Raw genomic sequence first — 25295 nt, 5'->3', positions numbered from 1 at the left:
TTAATCAGTCCAAAGAGAGATTTATTAAGGCCACTAGGGGGCAATAGAGTCGATTTTTGAATTCATTCAAATCAATAGGAATGATTTGCCTAAATAGTTCTTTCAAAAAAAGTGATTTGAGATATAAAATGTGATATTTAGAGAATAAAATAAAGATTCTGCACGAAAAATCTGATATGGTTGAGCAAGTGGACCTGGTGCCATTTTTCCTCATCACATTATCACAAAGGAGACCAAAGGGCCAAACCTGAAAACATTTGTGTAGTGTTCCTTCCAGTGTGAGCCTCTCCTTCTCTTCTCCCTGTGCAGGTTCAAACACTGGAACAAAGCTTCTGTTTGTGTGCTGACTTTTCAGAAAATGTGCTTCACAGAAACAAAAACAAGAGTTTCATGCAGATTGTGTCCATTAAGCAGGAGCTGAGGAGACGAGGAGCTGTCAGGGAAGAGACTGTTGGGGGTTCACAGCTGGTTGCTGATTTCCAGGCTGAAGTCTCGCTCAACTTTGTTCTCCTTTACAGTCGGTCCTCTAGAAGGTCAGCACTGAAACGGGGAGGACAGTCACTCACAACAGCAGGTTTCGCAGTTTCGTTTCAGCTTCGTCCGGTGGACATGCAGGGCAGCACAGACACAGAGAGGAGAAGGAGGAGGAGGAGAAGGAGGAAGAGGAGGAGGAGGACATGCAGGCCTGCATGCGAAGGAGCTCACTTACAGTCGACCTCCAGGATGGCTCTGACAGTCCGTGTGAGCTCCTTCGCCTCCTGGGCAAGCGTTGCTGCCGTCCAGGGGCTCTTCTTGTAACGAGGAGGGAGGCCTTGAGATGATGAACCAACTTTAACATCTCCAGAGCTGCAAACAGACAGAAGGATAAACCATCAGTGGACAAATACAAAAGATGCACAAGGTGCAGACCTTCAGGATGAGTCTGACCAAAACTCAGACCACCAAAGACACCAAAGCAGACTTCATCATGAGTGTGTGTGGGACCAATGTTTTTTTTATTTCTCAAACACTTCCTGTCATCTCACACCTCCATCCTTTCTCCTGAGATTTTTCTTTTTATATTTCTGACCACAGAGCGACTAATGGCTTTAATGAGGGTTCTATTCACATTTCAGAAAATCATTAAGTAGGCGCGGAAGGACCCTTTATTTTCTCACAGTGTGGAACAAGAGGTCATAATAGAGCAGCCTGCTGACATTTCAGTGGTCGACTGGCCTAGAAAGAAGGATGAAAAGGGAAAACACAACCAGGGGGGCCCCATGGTTACGAAAGATGAGCAAAGGTGTCCCACTGACCTGTGCTGAAATAAAAGGAAGCAGGCAGGAGACATAGCTAGGTGACTTAATAACATAACCGTTTGACCTGATTTACGGTGCCAGACTTACACAAGAGACCAGGAGTTGATGCAAGATGAGGAGTCTAAAAACACAGAGAGGAGGCGACGACCAGCAGCATATCGTAAAACAGTGATTCAAAGATGAAGAGCAGGAGGAATACAAAGGACAGAGCAAGAGGAAAGAAAATATAACAAATTGCAAAAAAAAAGACAGAAAATCTGACCGCTAGAAGCAGAACATCTAACATGTTCTGTTCTTCTTCTGTGGTGTCCTTGTAACAGCTGATCAGATAATTGGATGACAAAGATCACGCAGTGACCCCACAATGTCCCTGTAGGTCAAGATGTTTCATAACAACACCGCTCGCTGTGGGTGGCCATTACCAGGAGCTAAACGCTGTCCTACCTGGGCTGAAGTGGGCCAAGCTGGACCACTGAGTGTGTGTGTGCGTGTGTGTAACCTGGACTAATGGGCTCTGCGCTCTGCTGGATCTCTCATTATGTGACTCTGGCTGAGGTGTCAGGGTCTCTCAAGACACACACAGCTCCAAGTTTCCATCACTTCAGAGGACATTGCATTCACTTCACTGCTAACCTTAAGCTAACCTGCAACACACACAAGGAATACAGATACCCACACCTAAGACACAAAGCATGACCTCATTTAAGGAATGACACACATCTGCTCCTCCAGGCCTGTCATCACACACACACACTGATGTACATTCATATATGGTAACAAAACACACATGTTAAGATGGGGGCTGTGGGTTGCTATAGCAACTACTCTACCAGCTCACAGTCTGCATTCAGACTTGTTAGCACAGCCAGCATGTTGCTAATGAACAGTAGGCTGTCAATTAAGTTTGACAGGCATGCACACACACACACAGATTGTGTACCTGTAACTCTTTGTGGGTCCATGGCTTTCCAGCAGGAACTCTTGAACATTCTGCAGAAACAGCAAAAATGATGAACTACCCTCATTTAACATTGTGTTTGATGCACAGATTCACACTAGCAGATTTAAGACAGAATCAAAGTTAGTTTGTTTGATTGTTTACCTCCACAAAGCTCAGCAGTTTTCCTGTTGACATCTCAAAACCCTTTTTGGCTGCTTCACTCTTCCGTAGCTGACACTCCAGGACGGCCACTCTCTTCTTCAGCTCCTCCGTCTCTTCCTTGGGTGGGAAAAATCAGATATTAGATAAAGGAGGGGGGACCGAAGACAAGCAAGAAATATGTAAAAAAAAAAAGAGCTCAAAACGGTTGACAGTGGTTTTTAATAGAAGAAGACTTTGTTATTGTGTTTATTTCTGTGTGTGTGGAACAGCGGGATTTATTTCTCTCTGTAGATTTAGGAACGCTTATACCTAGCAGCAACTCAGAGGAACCACGCTGCCTGGATTCCTATAAAAACACAAGCTGTCAGAGAGGATGCTGCTCTGTCACTGCAAAACACTGACCCAGATTCAATGCTGATGATGACGGAGAGAGAAACCAGAGATTGGAGGAGGTGTAGGAGGAGGTGGATGCTTGGAAAGAATGTGGGATACATTTCTGAGGCAGTGTGGCTCACTTTATTGCTCGGCGTCGGGTACTCCACTCTCTGAGTCTTCAACTCTGCGATCTCGGCCTCCAGCAGGTGGATCACCTCCTCGTAGTCCATCTCCATCCCCCTCGCCTGCTTCTGTGCAGCCTCAGCCAGCTGGATCCGAGTCCTCAGAGCTCGACTCTCCTCCGCTCCGAGCTTTACTTCCTGTAAAAAAAAAAAAAAGAGTTAAAGATTTCTCAGCAAATTATGAGTTGGCTCTCTGTGATGCATTCAAGGACCGGGCAGTGCTTTTTCACCCTCATAAATCTTTCCAGGTGCTTGAGTCATGGTTTTAGCGTTCTTGGTGTCAGGTTGAGTTAGCATGACGGGACTCTTTGCGCTGAGGCCCAGCAGCACTCAGCAGGCCTGTCACTGCTCAGCATACCACTGCCTCTGATAAGGTTACACACATTAAAGGAACTAGCATCACCCAGGAAAACAAAGCACAAAGAAGGAAGCTGTTGTTCCTTTCATTTATACTACATTTGCTAAAAATTAAATTATATGATGGGGCCCCACCAGTCATATTCCTCCACCACTGAATCAAGCTCCCTGGCATCACAATAAAGATGACCTTTGACCTTGTAGATTTAAAATCGTGTTCTTAATGTGAGCTTCAATTCTATTGAATCCTCAATTTATGACCAAATATGCTCAACAATATTGTGACCTTTGACCTATTAGTGTGTTTTTTAATGATATAAAAGATGGACAGACAGGCAGACTACAATTCATAAATCCTCTGTTATGGGAGCAGGGGTGCTGAGGGGGTTGCAGCAACTCCTACTGGCAAGGTGCTGTAATTACAAAAAACCTTATAAAGCAATATATTACCTGAACAGTCTATAAAAATGTTTGTTCTTATTTTAGAATTTAAAGGCAGATGATGTGAAATAGCTAGGCACCCAGGATTCTATTTAAATGGCTATGACCATTTAATACAAAAATCATGAGTGTCCCTGCTGTTGTCCCTCATGCTAGTAGCTATTTCGCAGTACTGTGTTGGTTGCTACAGACAGCTTTAACTCCAGATGTCTTTAACAAAAGCTCTGCCTAATCTACAGTCAGTGTGTGTGAGCCCTTGCAGTGGAAGTTACATAACTGCCAGGGTGGTGTAACAGACACCAGCAACAATTAGACACTCTTAACTGGGAAGCAACCACTCCCAGTACTGTTGGCAACACACTGGCAACCGGTAACTCTAACCCTCTGCGCCGAAACAAACACTGGAGGTCCCTTCAGTGCCGCTCTCATCAGTCAGTAACGCGATGAGGGGTAGCAAAAGATAAGGAGAGACACATGAAGTTTGTCACGATCCTCAGTGCAACATAATTCCAGGAGAATGGCACAACAAATGCAAAGAAGTGAAATCTGACAGAAGCCATTTGTAAGTGTCATAAAAGACGATAAAGTCTTTAACTCTCAGGTTCTGCACATCTAGGTGTCAATTTGGCTGGTTCTGCTCTTATCCTGCGGCGCTATCATATGTAGTGGAAGATAACAGAACACACAAAGCAGAACGCAATTTCCAAATATGACTCGGAAATCACACACAAACACACAACACACACACGCTTGCAGAGAGTGAGAGCCGTCCATCTGTTGCCTTCACTTTTCTCTGCAGGGCTGCTTGCATTTCTAAAATTCTGCAAATTGCTGTTCCAAGAACAAAATGAGGCTCTCTGCACCTGTCTGTCTCTCTTTGTTAGGGACAGATCAGGTGATGCTATCATGATTGCTATCAGTTCTGATGTCATGATGCTGTTTTCTAGTTTTCTTTTGAACTTCCTGAACTGCTAAAATACATTTACTGAAAGGTCAGTTTCAGAATGTGTTACTCACAGCATTAACAACAGTACAGGTACACTTCAGTCCTGTATGTTGTACATCAGAGTACAGCAGCACGGCGTCTTCATCACAGTCCAGAACTGGGACACAGTTGGGTGTTAAAATTAGACTGTTCTCTGTGCATGAAGTGTGCAACAGTGTGGACATGTGTATGTGTGTGTCTGTGTGTGTGTGTGTGTGTGTGTGGGGCCTCGTCTAGTTGGGCAACCAATGGATCCCTGCAGGAGTCTCTCTCTGTCCTCCAGCTGTGGCTTCAGGGGGAGCTTGAAGTCTTGAAGCCAGACTTCAAGCTCTAATAAGGGAGCATCATGTCAGCCGTTTTCTTCTCCACTGCTCACCTTCCAGAAAAGGCAACATAATGGGAGAAAAAAAAAATCTCTTGCTGTGCACAAGCTGTACAGCCTGGCAGCGAGCGGCAGAACAAAAGAGCAGCAGCCAGTCTAGTTTCAGCCCGGCTGAACTCACTGAGAGATGACGCTCACATTTATACTGATGGCAGCTTGTTGCATTGTCCGGCTGTTATGTAATAACATATAATGCCGGTAACATGGGCTACTGAAGACTGTGATAGAGGCGCAAATCAACCACGTTTAAAGAAAAATATGAAACAATGTCTGTAAGTTAGCTAGTTAGCCTAGCATAAGTGAAAACAAAAAGGGTGAAAAAAAAGAAGCAAAAATTTGGTTAGCATGGTAGCAGTGGGTTAAATAGCATATCTGGGGCAAATGTGATGTTCACTGTCAGAAATAGCTCCACCTGCTGGTTTAAAGCTGCATTTTTAAAACAATAAAGTATTGATGAGTCACTGTGAGAGCCTGCAGGTCAAATGAGGATGACTCAGCCAGGCAGGTAGAAGAAATCCTACTTAGAGCATTAAAGGTTGTCAGCTTAACCCACCTGCACAGGCTCATTAAAAATGCGCTCAGAGAGCTTTCAATCTCAGGCAGCCTGAGTTGTATTTGCTTGATATAGCTACTGAGCAACTTGTTTTACATGGAACTGTACTGTAGATGCCAGCATCCATACACCAGGGGACGCTGCAAAAAGAAGTCATCCCTTTTTTTCTTCATCAATAATGCAACAATATTTTTCCGGTTGCTAACCAATATTAAAACTCAACTACTTATTTTTATTGTATTTATACTGAAAGATACTCTAAAAAATAAAAAAACAGGACATACATGAAACACACAAAGTAAAAATCCACAGTGGGAGGAGCTGAGTCTTTTCTCAATTCTGAAATACAGATGGCCCGACTGACTCTCTCTTTTGTTACAGTACATTTATTAGATGCATCTAAATGTTGATATCGATCGGTTTATGCAAGCGAACAGAAGTTGAGAGGCAGCAGAGTGGGAGCCATAAAAGGTAAGACCCTTCAGCCGTGAATCACAACAAACAAACACAAAGAGGGTCTATTTTAAAAAACCTGAACGGAGGACTCCTCCTACTGTTGGCCTGCTGCTTTGGCCTCAACCTCCTACCCACACACACACACTGGCTACCCTGTTTTAAAATAGATCACACACAGTATCATTCAGCTTCACAGCCCCATTGTGCATGAATCATCTATAGTTCTTCACTTTAAAAAGATCCGAAATACAAACAGCTCCAAAACTGTGAGGACTAAATGACTAACCATGACTTCCTTACAGGTGTTACACAGGTGTGAATCCCTACCACAGGTGTGACTCACCTGTTTTACTTTACTGAGCTCCTCCTCCATCTGATGGTGAACTCTCTGAGACTCCACCAGCTGCTCCTGCAGAGGAGATAGAGAGACATGCACTTCAACAGGAAATTCTGCAATTGTTATCACTGAAATATTAATTAAATTGGATTTGTGGTCTCTATGTGACGAGTTAATAGAACAGTGTGTCATCTGCATATTGTTAAACATTGTTGTGTATTGTGGTCTACTGGGAGTATGCTCATTTTACCAATGATCAGTCCTGTGTGTGCTTTTACCTGCAGCCTCTTGATCTCCCTCAGAGCCTCGATGTGCTCCTTCCTCAGCCTCTCCATCTCCTCCAGGTCCTCAGAGTCTGACAGTGATGGCTGCACAAAAACACACATTAACACCTGGTAGGTAGACTAAAAAAAAACAACAACTATACAAACTATTTAATAATTAATGTGAATAGACATCAATACAATTTTAAGTGTCCTTCTTCAAGTTTAGGAGGCTTTTTGTTTATAATTCAGTTTTTTGGTGAATGTTTTGTTTTTAGAATGACACCATGTAGAGTTGCGGCTCAGGCTGTGATCGATTATAGATCTGATATTGTGCAACCCTGGCAGTGCGCAAAATCTTTACAGCCTGCTGATAGGATGGTCTCCTCCATTCAGAGCAACAACAGATCAATGCGCTCGTATTGATACAGGTCTGCATGCAGCTTATGATCAGGACATTTCGAAATATTGTGAAAGTTCTCGATAAAGTTCCAAAGAAAAAGGAGAAAAACTAATTTAATTCTTATTTTATTTAATAAAATATATAAATATCTCAATACATTATGGCTAAATCAATTAGGTGAATTGAGACTGCTCAGGCAGGAGAACTTTGGCATTGTGCTCCTACCCGTGGGTTTGTGGGCGACTCCAACAGGCTGGACAGGTCGTCGGAGGTGAACCTGGAGCCCGGCCGGGTGACGGCGAGCTCTTCTAGCTGAGGTTTGAACAGCTCCCTGATCAGGTTCTCAAAGTCTGGAAACATAAACATAGATAAATGCAACAAATCATCCATCAACAAATAATATCACAGATCTGAAGCACAAATATTGTAAAATATATACATATATCTGAAGACTTTTATACCCTCACTTCAGACTTACAGGCAGCAGGTTTGGGAAGAAGACTAATAAAATAAATAAAAGATGTTGTGAGTTTTGCTGTCTCACCTGTGAAGGCCACCGTCCCGGCTGGATCAGCTCGCAGTCTGGACTTGAGCGCCTGCCGCTGAGCCTCTGTGGGCTTTAGACCAATCAGATCCAGAGCCTTGACACACACATAAACACACACACACATAGAGATCAATGCATACAGCTTGCAGGGGTAAAACATAAATTGACCAACAGCCTCATTCATGCAGCCAATAACCAATAAAACGCCTGTATCACCGCTTTTCAGAGCTGATTTTAGCTCACATGATGCCACTGAAGCCCACTGACCTTTCCGGGATCATGATGTTTATATGCAGTGCTCAGCTGTCTTATGTGTGGCCCACAACCTTTCCTGTGCAAAAACCACTGACTTAAATCCTGCACGCTTATTGTCCACCACACTCCCTGCAGCTGCCTAATGAACCACGGAACAGGTGTGACTGCAGGATTTTGGCTTCTCATTCACATGATAAAACACTCACCTGCTCCAACCTCTCCAGTTTGAGGCGACAGCTGGCGCTGAGGGAACATTTCCTCTGTGGAGGCTGACTGCTTGCACACTCTGCAGACGCATGTTATATATGTTGTTAATTGACTTTTGTGAGTCACAAAACAACCACAGAAACACACAAAAAAAACAAAAGACACACAAAGTCAGTACAGTCACAAGACGAAAATGACAGAAACTGATTACAAAATGTCACTAAACATCTACAATGTCACTGTAAAGAGACGCAAAGTCAACAAAGAGATACGGAAAAACAACAAAGACAAAAAAAGTAACTACAAAGAGACACAGCACAACCACCAAGAGGTTACAGTACAGACACAAATGCATACAGTGGTATGCAAAGGTTTGGGCACCCCTTAGGAAAATCACTGCATCAGTTTGTCACTTGCTGAGCTTTTGGAGCAGCAGCTTCATTTTAGCATATGTTCAAACCTTATGGAAACAGAAACATTTCAGCAGTGAAATTATTATTGGCCCAACAGAAACATTATGTCAAGACCTTTTAATCACATTCATTTCAAGACCTGTAGGGATTTATAGATGACAGGTTGCAGAACAAAACTGCTTTGATTTGGCTCGTTAGATCTTCAGTTACAAAGACAGGTGGAATCAATCATGAGAAAGGTTAATAACATAGGTGGAGTGGAAACATGGGGGCCTCTAAACAGCTCCCCACTGACCTAAAAACTAAGATAATTTATTATTATGCATTAGAAAAAGGGTACAAGAAATGATCTAGAAGTTTTGGACTGTCTCCACTGTCAGAAATGTAGTCTGAGTCACCTGAGGCATGCAAAAGCACATCTGCATTTTGGAAAGAAATACTGTGGTCAGATGAGACTAAAGCCGGGCACACACGTTTTTTGGTCCGATTTTGACTTTGATTTTGAGTCGTACGTTTTTTGGGTCGGGCCGAATTTCAGCTTTGTCGTGCGTCTTTAATCGGGCAGTGTACTGGAGGTCACATGATTAACGTCGTACGAACGGCGATCGGCTGATCGGTTGAATTTCTGACATGTTTTAAATTTTTGTCGGCCCTCGTGAGAGTATCGCACAGTTTAAGCAGAGATACGGCCCGAAGTCTGTGTTTTTCCCCCACTGCGCATGCGTTTGCCGAACACGGTCGATGTCACTGCGCCTACACGAAATTGTTTCAGATGATAACAAACATGGTGGTGCCCACATGGCATTGGACAGAATTGATGGAGGCTATATTTGATAAGCTGAGGCAGCAACACGCAGCACAGATTGTGACTGACTTAGATGTTTCCTTTGAAACAGCAACAGCTCCGGGTTAGACATGTTTAATTTCCGGTTCAATGTGATCACCTGAGCACCTGAATTCGTGTGTAGTGTGAGCAGTGACGTCGCAGCCGACCATTGCACCTTACAGTGTGAGCACATACATCTGTGTGAGTTGGTGTTAAACACAGACTTCCCCAAAATCGCACAGTGTATTGGAGGCTTAAGATAGAGTTATTTGGTCAAAACTAGAGGAGGTATGCAAGGTTAAAAAAACTGAACTCCATGAGAAGAACTCCATCCATCCATCCATCCGTCCATCATGTTCTAGGGCTGTGTGGCCAGCACTGGTACTGGAAACCTTGTTAAAGTTGAGGGCCACATGAATTCCTCTCAGTATCAGCAGATTCTTGACAAGAATGTTCATGAGTCAGTCTCAAAGTTGAAGCTATGCCAGTGTTGGATTGTTTACCAGGACAATGATCCTAAGCACTGTTCAAAATCCACCAAGGAATTCATGCAGAAGCACGTGTACAATGTTCTGGAAGGGCCATCCCAGTCCACAGACCTTAACATTATTGAAAATGTATTAAAAATGTATGGACTGATTTGAAGCAGGCTGTCTTACCTGACTGAACTGGAGGTGTTTTGTATGGAGGAATAGGCCAAAATACCACCTGCCAGACTTCAGGGACTTCTCTGTGGCTGTAGGAGGCATCTACAGGCTGTTATTGCAGCAAAGGTAAATATTAATGGAATTATTTCTTTGTGAAATGGCTTATGCACATACTTTTTGTTTAAATGCATGTAAAATGTTTCTGTTAGGCTAATAAAAGTTTTTTCACTGCTGGAATGTTTCTGTTTCCATAAGGTATAACATGTTAAAAGGAAGTTGCTGCTTCAAAACCTCAGCAAGTGACAAACGGATGCAGTGATTTTCCTAAGGGGTGCCCAAACTTTTGCCTGCCACTGTAAACACACAAAGTGACTACAACGGGGCGCAAAACAACCATAAAAAGACAAAACATGGCCATAGATACGAAGAAATAATAAGGATCAGACAAATACAACTTCAAATAGATGCCAAGTAATCACAAATAAACACAATTTCTATGGCTCGTTCAGTCATATTGCTAACACATTAGAGGGTTCATTATGTATTTCCTCTGTCTTCTCATTGACAGTTTCTCTGTTGGTAGTTGCACTTTAATTTTAAATAGGATTTTTAATTATCTGGATAGATCCGCGTAGAACAGTTCGGGTTGGTGTTTTGCTTCACCTGTATCAGCTGGAGGTTCCCCCTCTGCTGCCCTAAATAACCTCAACATTCTCCATCTGCTTTGGAGTCTCAAAGCGTGACGTCAAACAACAATCTGTAAAAACGCACATATGCAGAAAGACCTCAGGATTCCTCGCACACACACAGAGCCGGCATGATGCTTCACACGTCTGCGGCCAATCACAGGCCAGACCTCCTGCCTGCCTCACTTCCTTCTCCAAAAGGCAGCCAACCACACGCCATCTGTCCCTTGCCCTGCCTTCCTCTCCTTAGCAACTTCATTAACAACTCATTGTGCATTTACATTCTGATATATCCTGATGCAAATAAGCAGCTTCTTTAAAGGACTGACAATCCTTTCACAGTTAAATGTTTAGTTGATATTCCACGTCTGAGCTGTGAGAAGGTTGTCGGGGTGGATGGTGGGTGTACAGAGCACAGGACTGCACGTTCAGACTCCCATCTGTGTTTTCTAGGCCGCAACGTTTGATTTGTTCTGATCTGGATTTCTGAGGCAGATGGTTGTGGTAACGTTGATTATTCAAACGAGCTGTCAAATATTGCTCAATGCAAGATCTCTGCAGGACTCCAAGCAAAGTCTGACGGCCATCTCAGCTGTCCTAATGACAACCAGATGTTGGAGGCAGTGCAGCAAAGGGAATAACTTGGCAACAAAGAGCCACAAAACAGGCACAAAGAGACATAAATGTGATGACAGACAGGGACAAAACTACAGAGGCACCGAAAAGCCACAAAGAGATACAAAACAACTGTGCAGGGACAAAATGTGACTATAAAGAGGTTCAGACATCAACACCATGACTCAAAAGACACTAAAGGACTACAAACAGATACAAAACAACAAAAAGACAGAAAAGGGGACTGCAAAGAGATATAAAACAGTCCCACAGAGACAAAAAAGTGACTACAAAGAGACACCAAGTAAATACAAGCACAAACTAAATGCAAACGAGGGGATTAATCCACTTTTAAAGACAGACTCAAGTGGCCACTTGAGGAACTGCAGTTTTTGGTATTTCAGCCTGTTCCTAGCTTATTTTAGCTGATGTAGCTAGCCAGGCTACATAGCGAAGACTTAGCCAACGCTGAACTTTAAGGAATTTGTGCCGGCACAACAGGAACCACCGCTTAAACAAATAAAACAATAAACTACAAATCATGGTTACAGCACGGTGACCCATTTTCGGATGAGTTCAGTTAAGTCGCGTCAACCTACTCACCGGGGTTTGTCTCTTTGATGCTGTCAATATCTGGTGGTGAGGAAACACATGTCTGCTCTGTTCTGCCAGGACACACTTGCACCTTCAAACATTAACACAACATATTCATAATAAAAGTATCATCATCATCATGTGCCCATATTCCTGGATTATGTCCTGACATGACACAGGTCATTGAACAGTGAGAGACAGAACAATAACAAAAGATGAATGAAATAAGTTTTGATCCTCCTTCAATCAGCAACATTTCTGGTTCTCAGGTGTCTTTTATACAGGTATCAAGCTGAAAGGGCTCCCAATGTCAGCTCCTTACCTGTATTAAATACACCTGGGAGCCAGAAATCTTATTAATCTATCATTTTGTTGTTTTGTGGTTGCAAGAGCGTGTACTTTATATTCACACTTTATATATTTTTTATGCTTTTTTCTGATTTAAACATTAGAAGCTCAGACCTGGGTGACATTGACCGCAGGTAGGGTCTCGCTGGTGGGGTTTCGGCTGGAGGTGATCTTGGTAACTGTGGCTGACTGCGGAGGTGCGTTGCCCAGCCCAGGGGCCTTCGTCTGGGGTCCGCCTCCGCCAGCGGAACCCGGCAAGGAGATAGGGCTGTGTGGTCCACTGCTGGAGCTGGAGGACGACCTCCGTCTGATGAAGGCAATTTCCACAGTGGGGTCGGGTCTACAACAAAAAATGAGAATACAACAAAAAATAAATTTAGGTTATTTAACTCAATCAAATCAATAAGGCTGTTACTAAAAATATCACTTATGGTCTGATGTCACTGGATGAATTATTAATGATTCTGCCTGTGAAGGAGTGTGCAGGTGTAAGGTGTGTTAGACCTGAGTTTGGTTCTTGTCAGGATGCTTCTTGCTTCCTCATATGTGACTCCGATCAGTGATTCTTTGTTAATGGACACCAGCTGGTCGCCGACCTGCAGCCTGCCATCCTAAAACAGCACATTCAAATCAGAACTGATGAATAAGCTAATGATCCAAACTTTCTGAATCAAGATTTATAATCCTGAATTGAGATTAGCAGAGATTGCCACCACTAACCTTCTGGCAGTCCCCACCAGGCACTATTTCCTGAATAACCACCATTGGTCCTTCGGCACGGTTGGCTCCTCCCTTGATCACAAGCCCCAGGCCTGTTCCCTTGGCAACACATATCAACTGAATGACACTGTCACTGGGGATTGAGAAAGAGAGAGAGAGAGAGAGAGAGGCAGGATGAGACAGAGCATGATTAAAAACCACATTCAATCCCTCTACGACATAATCTCTAACTCTCCTCCTCCTCCTCCTCTCCTCTGTGAAACTGCTGAAGATGCTTTTCACTGTTTTTAGTCGTTGCTGCTGTTTCCATGCAGTTTATGTAACCACCAGTGACAGACAGGAGGAAGCAGCTGTTAACTTTCTTAAACTGCTGACAGAAAGTTGATACAAAGCAGGAATAAAAAAAAGTTGGATGTACAGGACAGTGAAGGCATCGCTTTGAGGAGGTTATTTCTGTAGATTGCTTCCTACCTGAAGGCGTGTGTGGGCGTGTGCACATTGTAGGGGGGGTTGGCAGTATAAGGGGTTGTGTGGGTGTAGGCGCCGACCCCCTCTTTAGGACTAAGGAGCTGGGGGCTCTCCGATCGCGATGAGGAGGAGGAGGAGGCCGTGTCTGTCAGCTTTCCTGAGCAGAAACAAGAGAAGAAGAGAGGTGAGCAGGAAGAGGTGGGAGAGAGAGGAAAAATAGAAAGAGAGTGGGAGGAGGTGGAGGAAGACGAACGTGGGATGACATTTTATTGTAAAGGGAAAAAGTAATTGGAAAGTCAGAGCTTTTCAGTTTGCACCTCATCAAAGGGCCGGGTCAGTTTTTCAGTTTAAAGTGTCCTCACGAGTAAAAACATTTTACCTGTGGAGAGCTGTGTTGGAGAGATTTGTCCTGTAGCTGTGACATTATTGGAACCGTACTTCTCCATCAGCTCTGCAAACTCCCTTCTGAAAGACGCACAACACAACACATCACACAATCATATTTTAAAGAAGACATGATTTTAAAGCTATCTCCACATGTCCCCTAGCATGCCTTACTGAATGGATCTTGTATATATTACAAGAACTATCCACAACAGCAGAGACAAAAACACATTCCGACTGCAGAACCTGAGTTGCGTCATGTTGTCTGTGTTTGTGGTCTGATCTGTGAGTGTTTGTCTCCCTCACATGGACGCACAGAAAACCTGAGGTCAGCCTAACAGCAATCAAGCATCTCATCTGGATTGGATTTGAAAGTGTTAACTTTAAAACAGGAGAGGTCAGAGGACACAGGCATTGTTTTTTAATGCAAATATGACACTAATGAAGTCATTATCAAATCAATGTTGTTGAACATGTTGTCAATGGCCTTCTCTTGGAAGAAATGGCTCTTTTTTTGTTTGATATTGAAGGGACAGTTTTAAAACAATTTCAAAACAACATTTCATTATTTCTATTATTTAAGTACGCTAAAAGTAATAGCAAGATTTTTAGATGATATGAGATCCTAGAACACATTCCTGAACAGTCATCTATTCATATAAAGTGTGTCCCTGAATGACCCCTAAGAATCTCTGACTTCATGTCTGCACAACAGCTTAAAAAATGACATAATCTTCCAAAAAAATTCTGCCTTCCATTCAATTCGGCATTCTGAACTCCATCAATAAGCTTAAACTCCACGCTGTATTTCTCCACTGAACCTGCGAGGACACCAGAACAAAATCCCAGCTGCATGATTGCATCATGTTGTCCTCACTGCGACCTGCTATGCCACCCAGCACCAGGTGCAGATAATAATCATAATTTGTTGTAGGTGTGAAACAAATCGCCGCAACAATCCAGGTCGAGCTCTGAGGTGAGTATCTGATGTGTCGCCACAAAGCAGCTTTCACATAAACACACACACACACACAGACTCTCTACCTTCTGGTTGGGTTTCGTAACATGGATGAAAATGGACTTCTCTCTGCCAGAGGTGGAACGACCTTTTCTGTGCAGTCAAAACAACGCGTCACTGCCTATCAACTGCTCTAAGCTGGTGAACTCTTTGTTTATCATGTGGCACCTCATTTCACCTTCTGCAGACTCACTGAGGACACTGAGGGACAAACTGCATGACTGTGCGTTTCCTCTGAAAGCTGTGTGGACACCTTTATTAGCGCCAGTGTCTGCTATGCTGTGGCGCTTTGTGTCATCACATCCTGTCTGTACTGAGATTGAATCCACCTGTAATTCCCCTGCAGATGGCATCATCATTTGCGGATCACAAAGTTGTTTTTGATCATAAAACTGTCCCTTTTACTGTTTTCAGATTGCTGTTGTTTCCGCCCCCCCCCCCCCCCCTTTTGTTGTTTTGTATCTGTGATGAGCTGCGGCTCTTTTCCAGAGGATAGACCCTGTAAGGCGACAGCATCCTGTCCCTATTGTGTCAGGCTGTGTTTAGGTTGACATGTAAAAGCACACAGACCAGCAGAGTGCCAGGTCAGTTTACCTCCTGCCTGTCAGTGACACACACACACACACACACCTCAGAGTTTACACCACCGAGGACGGATCAAACGACTGACATGCTGCATTTCTATGATAGTTGTGTGTGTCGGGGAATCGTCACACTGGGAATAAAAAGGAGATTCCACCTTTAGAAAAACCTCTTTTTAAACCCAGACTTGTCCTCAACACACACCGAGTCAGGCAACATAAGTAGCTTAAAGGCTCCTTTTAATTATTCTGAAATGACTGAGGAAACGTCTGAACATCACAGGTCTGTCAGCACAGCTTGTAAAAAGGAGAATAATCCTGCAGACTTTCTTGCTCACTGCTTGTGTCGCAATTCTCATGACCTTGAGCAGGGTATGTTTACAAAGATGGTGGACAGGCAAAGGATCACAAACACATTCTGAGACACAGATTTTTTGCACAGTGTAAGTGCTGCCTTTTGTTTACCTGGATTCATCGTCTCGGGCGATCAGCAGTGACATGTGATTGGAGAGCGAGGCTGTCCTCAAGATCTCCACCGCCCTGTCAGGAAACAGAGCATTAACACATGCAATGTGCTCTTATTCACTGTGTGTGCAATGCAACAAACAGCCTCTAGGGTTTGTTTGTTAAAATTTTAGCCTGACACAATATTTCAGCCAGACAACATGGCGTCAGTGGCTAATGTTAGCCTTGTTTCCAAAGGCTGTGTCTGGTGTCACCCACTACTTATGAGAAGTTTAACATAGGGGACAAAAACACATGCCAATATCTTTAATGTTAAAATAAAAAAGTTTCTCAAAGTAAAAAAGTGTATCCTGCACAAGGACAGGACATATTGTCCTCTATAAACACATAGATTTTTAGATGATATGAGATCCTAGAACACATTCCTGAACAGTCATCTATTCATATAAAGTGTGTCCCTGAATGACCCCTAAGAATCTCTGACTTCATGTCTGCACAACAGCTTAAAAAAATGACATAATCTTCCAAAAAAATTCTGCCTTCCATTCAATTCAGCATTCTGAAGTCCATCAATAAGCTTAAACTCCACACTGTATTTCTCCACTGAACCTGCGAGGACACCAGAACAAAATCCCAGCTGCACGATTGCATCATGTTGTCCTCACTGCGACCTGCCATGCCACCCAGCGCCAGGTGCAGATAATAATCATAATTTGTTGTAGGTGTGAAACAAACCGCCCACAGGTCCATTTTAGGGCAATCCCATATTTAACACCTAAGGTTCAATTGTGTTTAGCATAGCATTGCATTTAAAATGTGCTGCCAACCAGAAACTCTGGGCCTTAAATACAAAATTTCATCTAAAAATACACTCACCTCTCATTGGTTACCCCTATGAGACTGATGTTGTTGACATCTAAAATCAGGTCACCTGACTTAAGCCGACCTAGAACAGACAGACAGACAGGTGAGGGAGGATGATGATAATAATAGTGATGATAATATCTTTTCTTAAAGACAACCTACCATCCAGAGCAGCCAGTCCGCCGGCTATTACTCGCTTAATATAGATGCCAAACTCCTCTCCTGTCAGCTCTCTGTAACCTCCGATTATTTTAACACCTGTGAGCACACACAGGTTTAAAAACATGCTTGAATTTGCATATAAAAACACCCTTGGTTCAATTGTAGACAGGGAAAATTCTCACACACTGAGCTGCAGCTTAAAGAGAGAAAGTGATTAACATTGACTCAGAGGTCAGTAAGGTCGAGATGCTCACCGAGTCCCCTCTTGCAGTCGCTGAACTCCAGCCTCTGTACGGCTCGGCTGATGCCGTGGGGGCCCATGATAGTCCTGGCAACAAGCAAAAACACAACAGATTCAAAGACATATCAACACCCTGCCGCAGCCAAAGCCCCTCTCTCCATCCCTCTGTTTCGCTATTTCCTCAGTGCTCTGCTGCACCAAATAATCAAATCATCACAGGATTTTGTTATTGTCTCCCTCCCCTCCCTCCCACCTCCACACCCAGCAACATCGGACCAATAAAATCAGCCGCCTCTTAAACGGCACGGCCATTGAACCATGTGGTGACCTGGATGTTTGTAAAGTTCCATTGCACACAAAAATAAATAAACAAACCAATATGACAAAGCAATTACAATATCCTTGACAGTCTCCCTCCTCGCTGTGTGAATGTGTGTGTGTGCGGAGAGGTTCAGATTAAAAACTGAAGACATTGGTTAAACATGATCCTGCTGTCTGAAGAGGCTGAGACAGCACACTGTGCACACACTGACAGAACCTCACAAGACTAGGCCATGATTTTTTAAGGCTTTGAGCTCAGTTTGAATCCTCTACATGGAATCTGTTGACTTAATTCAGTGATACTAGAGTTAAGGGGTGAACGATGAGGAAGCTGATCCATTAGAGTTGGATTAGTTTATAATCAGAATAATAATGTGTTTTCTTTTCTTTGATTCCATGGAAGCCATGTTTGTTTACATTCGCCTTCTCCCTCCCTCCCTCTCTATCCATTCCTCAATCTGGCTGTCTTATCTGTCTAGTTACATCCATGTCTGTCCACAGTCTGAAGAAATATAATGCAAATAGATTTGCAGGGCATTATGGTGACAAATAAGGTAATCACATAATCATTTTGATCATTTTAGACATGTATAACTGGTTTATATGCTCTTGAGTCATGGCCTCAGTGACCTCTGACCTTTGACAACCACACTAATTAATTTGAATACTGTGTTTACAACATACAGTGCATACAGCCATATTTGTTGATCTGAATGACCTGAAGTCAGTTGAATATATCACTAGAAAAAGTTAGCAGGGCCTCTGAACTGTGAAATCTAACCTACTGTTGGAATGCTCTGCTTTCATCTTAATTCTTTCTTTGCTTCCTTTGAAGAGACACTGCCATCAGGACCGGCTTACATATAGTGTGTGTTATGTAAGGGATAATGTACAGCATAGTTAAGGTCAGTCTGATCTCTGTGAAGAGGCTTATGTTGAAATAATACCATGATCCATCTTAAGGAACAGTATATATAATATAATATAATATAATATAATATAATATAATATAATATAATATAATATAATATAATATAATATAATATAATATAATATAATATAAAAAACAAGACACTAATAGTGATGATTAGACAACACTTGGTCTCAGATCTAAGCAGATTCCTGAGGTCTGTAAATTTCCTCAAGAGATCAGTACGACTTACAGATCAATGACATTACTTACTGTGAGTTTATCTTGTTCTCCAGCACACTAAACAAACCCACCTTTCCACATCAGTAATCTGACAGCAACAGAAGCCCCACAAACAGACAGACAACAACGTGCAGCCGAACCAACTGCTGGGACACGAGGGAGCAATTAAACTGATCACTTAATACCTGATTATCTGCATTACCTGCCGCAAGTGATCAACATCACACACAGGCCTAAGGCGAGGAGGTGGGAGACACACTGTACTACTTTGTGTTTGTTTTCATAGTCGATGAAGGGAATATGAAATCTAAGACTTACTTTGGAAAACAATGTATGAACTAATCAGTGCTAGAGGCAAACAAGGTCATTTGACACGGACTGTTTGACATAAGTGTCAAAAGTTCTCAGTCTGAAGGTCGAGGTCACCTTTAAGAATGACATATCAGTCCACATATAACGGTCCAAACTGTATGAATAAAAGTCTGCACGGATGTGATTTTGCAGTGTAAAAATGCAGGGAGCTGCAGCCTGTGAGGATTATTGTTTGGTGTTTGCATATTTAATCTCCTCCTGTCTGTTTGCCGTCTCTCCCCTTATGCTGGAGTGTGGAGAGGAGACTCCCTGCGGGGAAGTGCGGGCAGATGGATCCATATGCTGACAGATTATTGCCGGTCACAGAACCTGCTGCAGCTTCAGGTTAAACAGGTCAAACATGACACAAGAGAAAAGATCAGTTGTCCGGTAACTGATTTGAGTTTCACTTCAATTGCAGCAGTCAATAAAAAGCAACAAATAGTCCTCTTAGAATAAAGGAAATCAAATAAAAATACACATAGAGTAATTCAAATGTTGTTATTGTCCTTTAAAATGTCTCTGGCATGCGTGACCCAGAACCGTGCACAAGCATGTGGACTTAAAGTCGTAGGCATCTGTCACCAAACAGACTGTAAACCTATTTCACCTCAGAAGGCTGCAACGCACATGGACACACACAAAGATGGAGGACGAGGCAGAAAAACAAACAAACAAGAAAAGCCGTGAAACGTCACGAAGGGTCAAGTTTTCTTCCTATTTTCTAAAAAAAGGAAGTAAATGAGGGAGTAAGGAAAGAAGGAAGGAAGGAAGGAAGGGAGGGAGGGAGGAGGAGCAGAGGGTAAATTAGCTTACCAGTAGAGTAGAGACAGCCCATCGAGTCGTTCAGCGTCCTGTGGGAGGAATGGCATCGCACAACAGTCTCAGACTGAAATAGAAAGGAAAAAAAAAATAAATAAAAAATCACACACACACAAAACCACACATGAGACAGCAGCGGGTGGTTCAGAGAAGGAGACGGGATGAGATGAGACGGCAGCAGCGGTTTAAACCAGGTCGGTGTGAGTGACTGGAGACAGAGGAGAGGGATGGAAATCTGCCTAGACAGGGAGAGACACGCTCACCTTTACTCACTAATCCATGCTGATACCCATCCGTCTCACATGCACGCACACAGACACAGACGTTACAGAAGGTGAAACTTTAAATCAGAAAAGCAAGGACACCGCAAGGGGCTTAATGTCTTAAAATGAATCACCTGTGGACATCAGAGTAATGAGAACACGCTTCAGTTCAGTACGCACTGACTAAAATGCAAATTTGTATTTATCTAGGGACACATGAGTCATCGCTGGTACAAAGATTAAAAGAGGGAAAAGAAAAAAGGACAAAAAGGAAAAAAGGAAAAGGGAGTTTTCACTTCATCCATCCATCCATGGGGGGGGGGGGGGGGGGGGGGGGATTGTCATCAAACATGACTTGGCAACCTTACAAATCATATTAAAATTAAGATTAAGATTAAGATTAAGAAACCTTTATTAGTCCCATATATTTTTGTTATTGTCATATTAAATGTCTTGTAGCAAAGGCTAACATTAGCTTGTTTAGGGTACCTTGCTGAAAGTGTATTTGTAAAAATAAAAGGCAATAATATTGTTCTGTGTTTTTGAATAAACGAATAAATGTTATAACTTGGGAAATTTCCCATTTTTTTACAGTGCACATTATTTCAAAAAACATAACTTTTCCTAACTTTACAGTGTTTCAATAACTCAGTTTGTACTCTATTAGACCTCATCAGATTGTGAGTCAGAGGAAATGTAACCCTAAAAAACAACAACAAAAAAACTAATGAATCATGCTAAACTCCCTCATTTACATCACACAAAGCAGAAACAGGCAATCCTGTGATTTCAACACTTCCTTACTCATTTGTACATGTGCCAGCAAAGAAAAAAGCACATTTCAAAATTCTTGTGTCAGTAACTCTTTGCCCTGCAGGCCCTATGATCTATTCACATTTGATATTACTTAAGCAGAAGTCATTTATTCTTGGTAGCACTTTTGCGAAACATCTTGCATTGATCTAACACGTCACTTTCTTTCTTACACCTCTTGTAGGAGACATAAATGCACCGACAACTTACTCTTCCCTCCATTTCTGCCTACTTTATGAATGGAGGACACCGATTGTGACTGGTGAGTACTGATTTGAAATTATATCTTAATACAATTTAATTTATTATTTATTCTACTATGTTTTATTCATGGAAACTGTATTATTTTGCGTATTCTGAAACCATTTTTCGGGGTGTTTATTATTGTGATCATTGTTTATTGATTTATTTATTTTTTTGGCAGTCAGAGGGAAAAAAAATATTTATTTTAGTTGTGTTGATATATAAACTGCTCTCTTTGTATATATGTTAAAATATGCCAACATAATTTGTCAATTTTGCATTTTAGGGTTTCTAATCTCAGAAAATGTTTCAACATTTCATTCATTATTTTTTTTCTATGAAAAATCACCTCACTGTCTGACTTAAATATTAAAGGATAACATAGTTGTGTAGGTTTATAAACAAAAGTTCTCTGTGTGTCTTTTTTCGTAGAGAAAAAAGGAGAAGGTGAAAAGAAGAAGGTGAAAAGGGGAAACTGAAAAGTTCCTGAAACCTAAAACTTTCCATGGTGTGATTGTTCAGTCATTAAGAAATAATCTCCCCACCTTCAGCCTTTGATTCACCAAATATGACCTCAGACACCAACTTTACAATGTCGTTAAACCTCACAACCCCAGTTCCTGGTGGTGCTGGTGGCGGCGGCTGTCCACCTGTTGGTATTCAGCTAGAAGGTCTGATCATGCCCCCCGTCCTCACCATCGATGTCATACTGGGGCTGCTGGGAAATGCAGTTGCTTTTTGGATCTTCTGCTTTAAGCTGAAGGCCTGGAACCCCAACAACCTGTTCCTCTTCAACCTAGTGATCGCCGACTTCATGGCTCTTGTCAGTCTGCCTCTGAGGATAGACGCTTTGATCCGGGGCCACTGGGTGTTTGGAGATGGCATCTGCAGGATCAACCTCTTCCTGATGTTTTCAAACCGCTCGGCCAGTATTGCACTCATGACTGTGGTGGCAATTTACCGTTACTTTAAGGTGAGGGAAGGCTGTTTGCAACTTGCTTGTGCTATTAAATCTAAAAATGCTAGCATGTTAGCCTAACTGTAGTCCAATAGTCGTAACAGAAGTGCTTTGGAGACATGCCATGAGACTTCTTTTTTTGGGTAGTGAATTATTTTGGAGAAAAGGCTGCAGTTGTTGCCATGGCAACTGAAACAATTATGCTCTTTTGAAACCTAACCAAGTACACAATCCAAAATCCTAAACAGGAACTGCGCTAGTTAAATGTTCCTCATCTTGAAATGCCAAGCAATTCGGGACACAACAGTTGCTTCATCACTGTCCTCCCCTCTTGTTTCAGGTTGTCCACCCTCATCACCGGTTCAACCGCATGACCAAGTGGCAGGCTGTGTTCGTGTCTGCATTTGTGTGGCTGCTGGTCATCAGTCCTCGGCTTCCCATGCTGGCTTACAGCCACATCAAAGGCAGCGGGGATCGCACCCAGTGCTTCTTTTTTACCTCTTACAAAGAGGCGTCCCGGGCCATCATCATCCTGGTGGCCATGCACCGCATCCTGACAGTGCTGGAGTTCATCCTTCCCATGGCCATGCTGCTCTTCTGCTCCATCCGGATCGCCACCTTCCTGAAGGATCGACAGATGGGAAAACCTGGCAAGGTGCGCAAGGCCATGCGAGTGTGCATCGTCATCGTTGTGGTGTTTATGGTGTGCTTCATGCCCACCACCATGACGACCATCGGGGTGTGGGTGATCCGCACGTACCGTCCATGGGACTGCAGTGCCTTCTACACCTTTACCCAGCTTACCATTGTGTCTTTGGGGTTGAACTTCCTGAACTCGGCCCTGGACCCCATCGTCTACATCTTCTCAAGCTCCATGTTCAGGAAGGCCTTGCTGGCTGCGCTGCCTGGTCCCCTCCGCTGTGGACAGAACAAAGACAAAAACACGACTTCCTCCTCAGGAACTCAGTCCACCAACCAACAGGAACTAAAATCCATGTCTGACAGACAGAGTGAGGCTTCATAACAAGCTGCTCCTCCATAATAATGACTATACCAGGCAATGAAACATTTCATTCCTGCTCAGATGACCTTAATATTTGTAGTACTTTCTGTTTATTTTGTACATTCTCTCTTAAAATCAAATGCATTTCTATGTTGTTACAAATAAAAAAAAATATATAAAATGCAGTTAAAATTAGAAAATGCTAAAAAAAAACCTTAAAAAAATAAAAGATTTATAAAAAAAATCATTATAGTAATAATAATAAATACATTATAACGGAAATAAGAAAACTACAAATAAATCAATTAAAATATTACAATTAGGTCCTTCTGTCTGCTTCATTTACCATAATCAGTGCCAATATTTATAATGTATTATTAACTGCTTCTTCTTTTGACTGGTGTCTATTAAATGCTAAGTCCACTTTCTGCACTCCAAAAATCAGTGAAAATAGCCTCATGTAACTGAAAGTGCAGGACTAACTGTGCAACAACGCCCTCTGCTGGACAAAAAGTACAATCACATACAAATAAGCTGCAACATTTTTAAATGTTATAAAAAAAAGAGTGGATCGGAGACACAAGTTGTAGCACTTGAATACAGGTGAGGCTGTCAGTGATGCGTCCATACTCCTCGGTTGTATTGTTTGCTATCTCTCTCTCTTTCACACACACACACACACACACACACACACACACGCCTGCGCAGACTCAGCACACAGCACTCCCCTGACGCTCGACAGAAACGTCTTCTGCAGAGCGCACAGGCCGGGGATGCGCTCGATTTATGTCTCCAATACGCACGACTGAACGAAGCCTTTGTTGACATATGCAGGAGATGAACAGTAGCTCCACCAGCTTGAGCGGAACCCGGGTAACAAAAGTAACTGTCCCTTGAGTGTGTTTTGGTGGGGTGGCTGGATCGTCTCTGCGTATTGGATGCGCGTTATTCTATCCGTCTATTAGCGTTTTTTTTATTTCATCCATATCGCGGTGGACTAACGCGCTGCCGGAGGAGCAGGTGGAGAGGGATGGAGGAGCGGATCCTACCTTCTTGCTTTCATTTATCCGACAAGCAGCTGTAATCCTCCGGTAACAGCGCCGCAGGGTGTTATCAGTGCTCCACGGTGAGTTCACTGACACCTTTTATTATCGCTACCCCCGATTTCTTTTCATGCTGGACGAACACATTCTCTTTAAAACCCCCGATTTATCCTGTTCAAATGATTTTTGTGATGATGTTCACTTATCTTCACGATGATTCCAGTGTGTTCCACCTTTTCGCAGCATGCCAATATTACTGTCAGCCAGTATGTGATGCTAGGATTTCTGTTTTTACGCAGCCTTTTAAATCTTACCATATCTAATACATCTACAATATCATGCAGTCCACCATCCTACTGTATTTTATTATTTTTTTCTTTCGTGTTTTTCACCAAAATTTGTGAAATTTATGTGAAATAGTGGGCCTGCATGAATGAATGTATTTTATTTATTAACATTTTTATACTTTATTAATATAGGTAATATATTTAAGACACTCCTGTTTTAAGCATTTTTCTTTTTTACAATAGAAAAACATATTATTTAGTAAAAAATAAAAAAAAAATATTTATTATCTGCACCGCTGTTTGAGGCTGTATTTGATTTTTAAATTGAAAACATGGACATATTTTCATGTTTATTTTTAAAGCAGAAACATGCTCTCTACTAGGGGTGGAACGGTTCACTAAATCCACAGTTCGGTTTGTATCACAGTTCTGAGGTCACGGTTTTCGGTTCGGTTCGGTTCTCATTGTTGATGATTTTTCTACTTTGGAAATACCATAGCTGAGCACAAAATATAGATCCTAATTATCCAACATTTACCATATTTAAGAATCAGTTCAGTGTTTCCCCTATCATTATATCAGGTGAACTCAATTTCATTTCTTTTAAATTTCTATATAGCACCAGATCATAACAGAAGCCATTTAAGAAAACCTTTCCTATAGAACAGGTGTACACCTTGTTCTTTGATTAAACAAACTAAACAGCTCATGTTATTTATCTTATTTGCACGGCAGCATGTCATTTCTGTCTGCATGGTTGTGCGATTACAATTCACCGCTGCTCTCTGTGCACAGAGGCACGATGCGTGTACAACACAGACACAAGCGCAGACAAACACACACACAGAGACACATGTGCGCAC

The 25295-nt window shown here is 42.4% G+C and overlaps 2 protein-coding genes across 2 annotated transcripts; one reads left to right on the top strand and one right to left on the bottom strand.

Annotated features, from left to right (window-relative positions):
• Window positions 1-206: 206 nt before the first annotated feature.
• stxbp4 (syntaxin binding protein 4) lies at window positions 207-19892 on the bottom strand. Its single transcript, XM_028431426.1, has 21 exons — window positions 19817-19892; window positions 17189-17262; window positions 16935-17030; window positions 16785-16854; window positions 15909-15983; window positions 13840-13925; window positions 13464-13617; window positions 12993-13125; window positions 12777-12883; window positions 12387-12612; window positions 11934-12015; window positions 8143-8222; window positions 7679-7775; window positions 7360-7484; window positions 6747-6836; window positions 6475-6540; window positions 2916-3095; window positions 2401-2517; window positions 2239-2288; window positions 710-846; window positions 207-540 (listed from the first exon to the last, which is right to left on the bottom strand). Exons 1-21 carry the CDS (start codon window positions 19870-19872, stop codon window positions 527-529), a joined length of 2115 nt encoding a protein of 704 aa, XP_028287227.1. The 5' UTR covers window positions 19873-19892; the 3' UTR covers window positions 207-526.
• Window positions 19893-20958: 1066 nt separating this feature from the next.
• LOC114452265 (hydroxycarboxylic acid receptor 3-like) lies at window positions 20959-23295 on the top strand. Its single transcript, XM_028431489.1, has 3 exons — window positions 20959-21160; window positions 21574-22114; window positions 22440-23295. The coding sequence occupies exons 2-3, from the start codon at window positions 21710-21712 to the stop codon at window positions 23121-23123; spliced, it is 1089 nt and encodes a 362-aa protein (XP_028287290.1). The 5' UTR covers window positions 20959-21160; window positions 21574-21709; the 3' UTR covers window positions 23124-23295.
• The last annotated feature ends 2000 nt before the right edge of the window (window positions 23296-25295 follow it).

Source organism: Parambassis ranga, chromosome 19, assembly GCF_900634625.1.
Source record: "Parambassis ranga chromosome 19, fParRan2.1, whole genome shotgun sequence".
In the NCBI taxonomy this organism is placed as follows: domain Eukaryota; kingdom Metazoa; phylum Chordata; class Actinopteri; family Ambassidae; genus Parambassis; species Parambassis ranga.
This window is presented reverse-complemented; position numbering and strand designations above follow the sequence as displayed.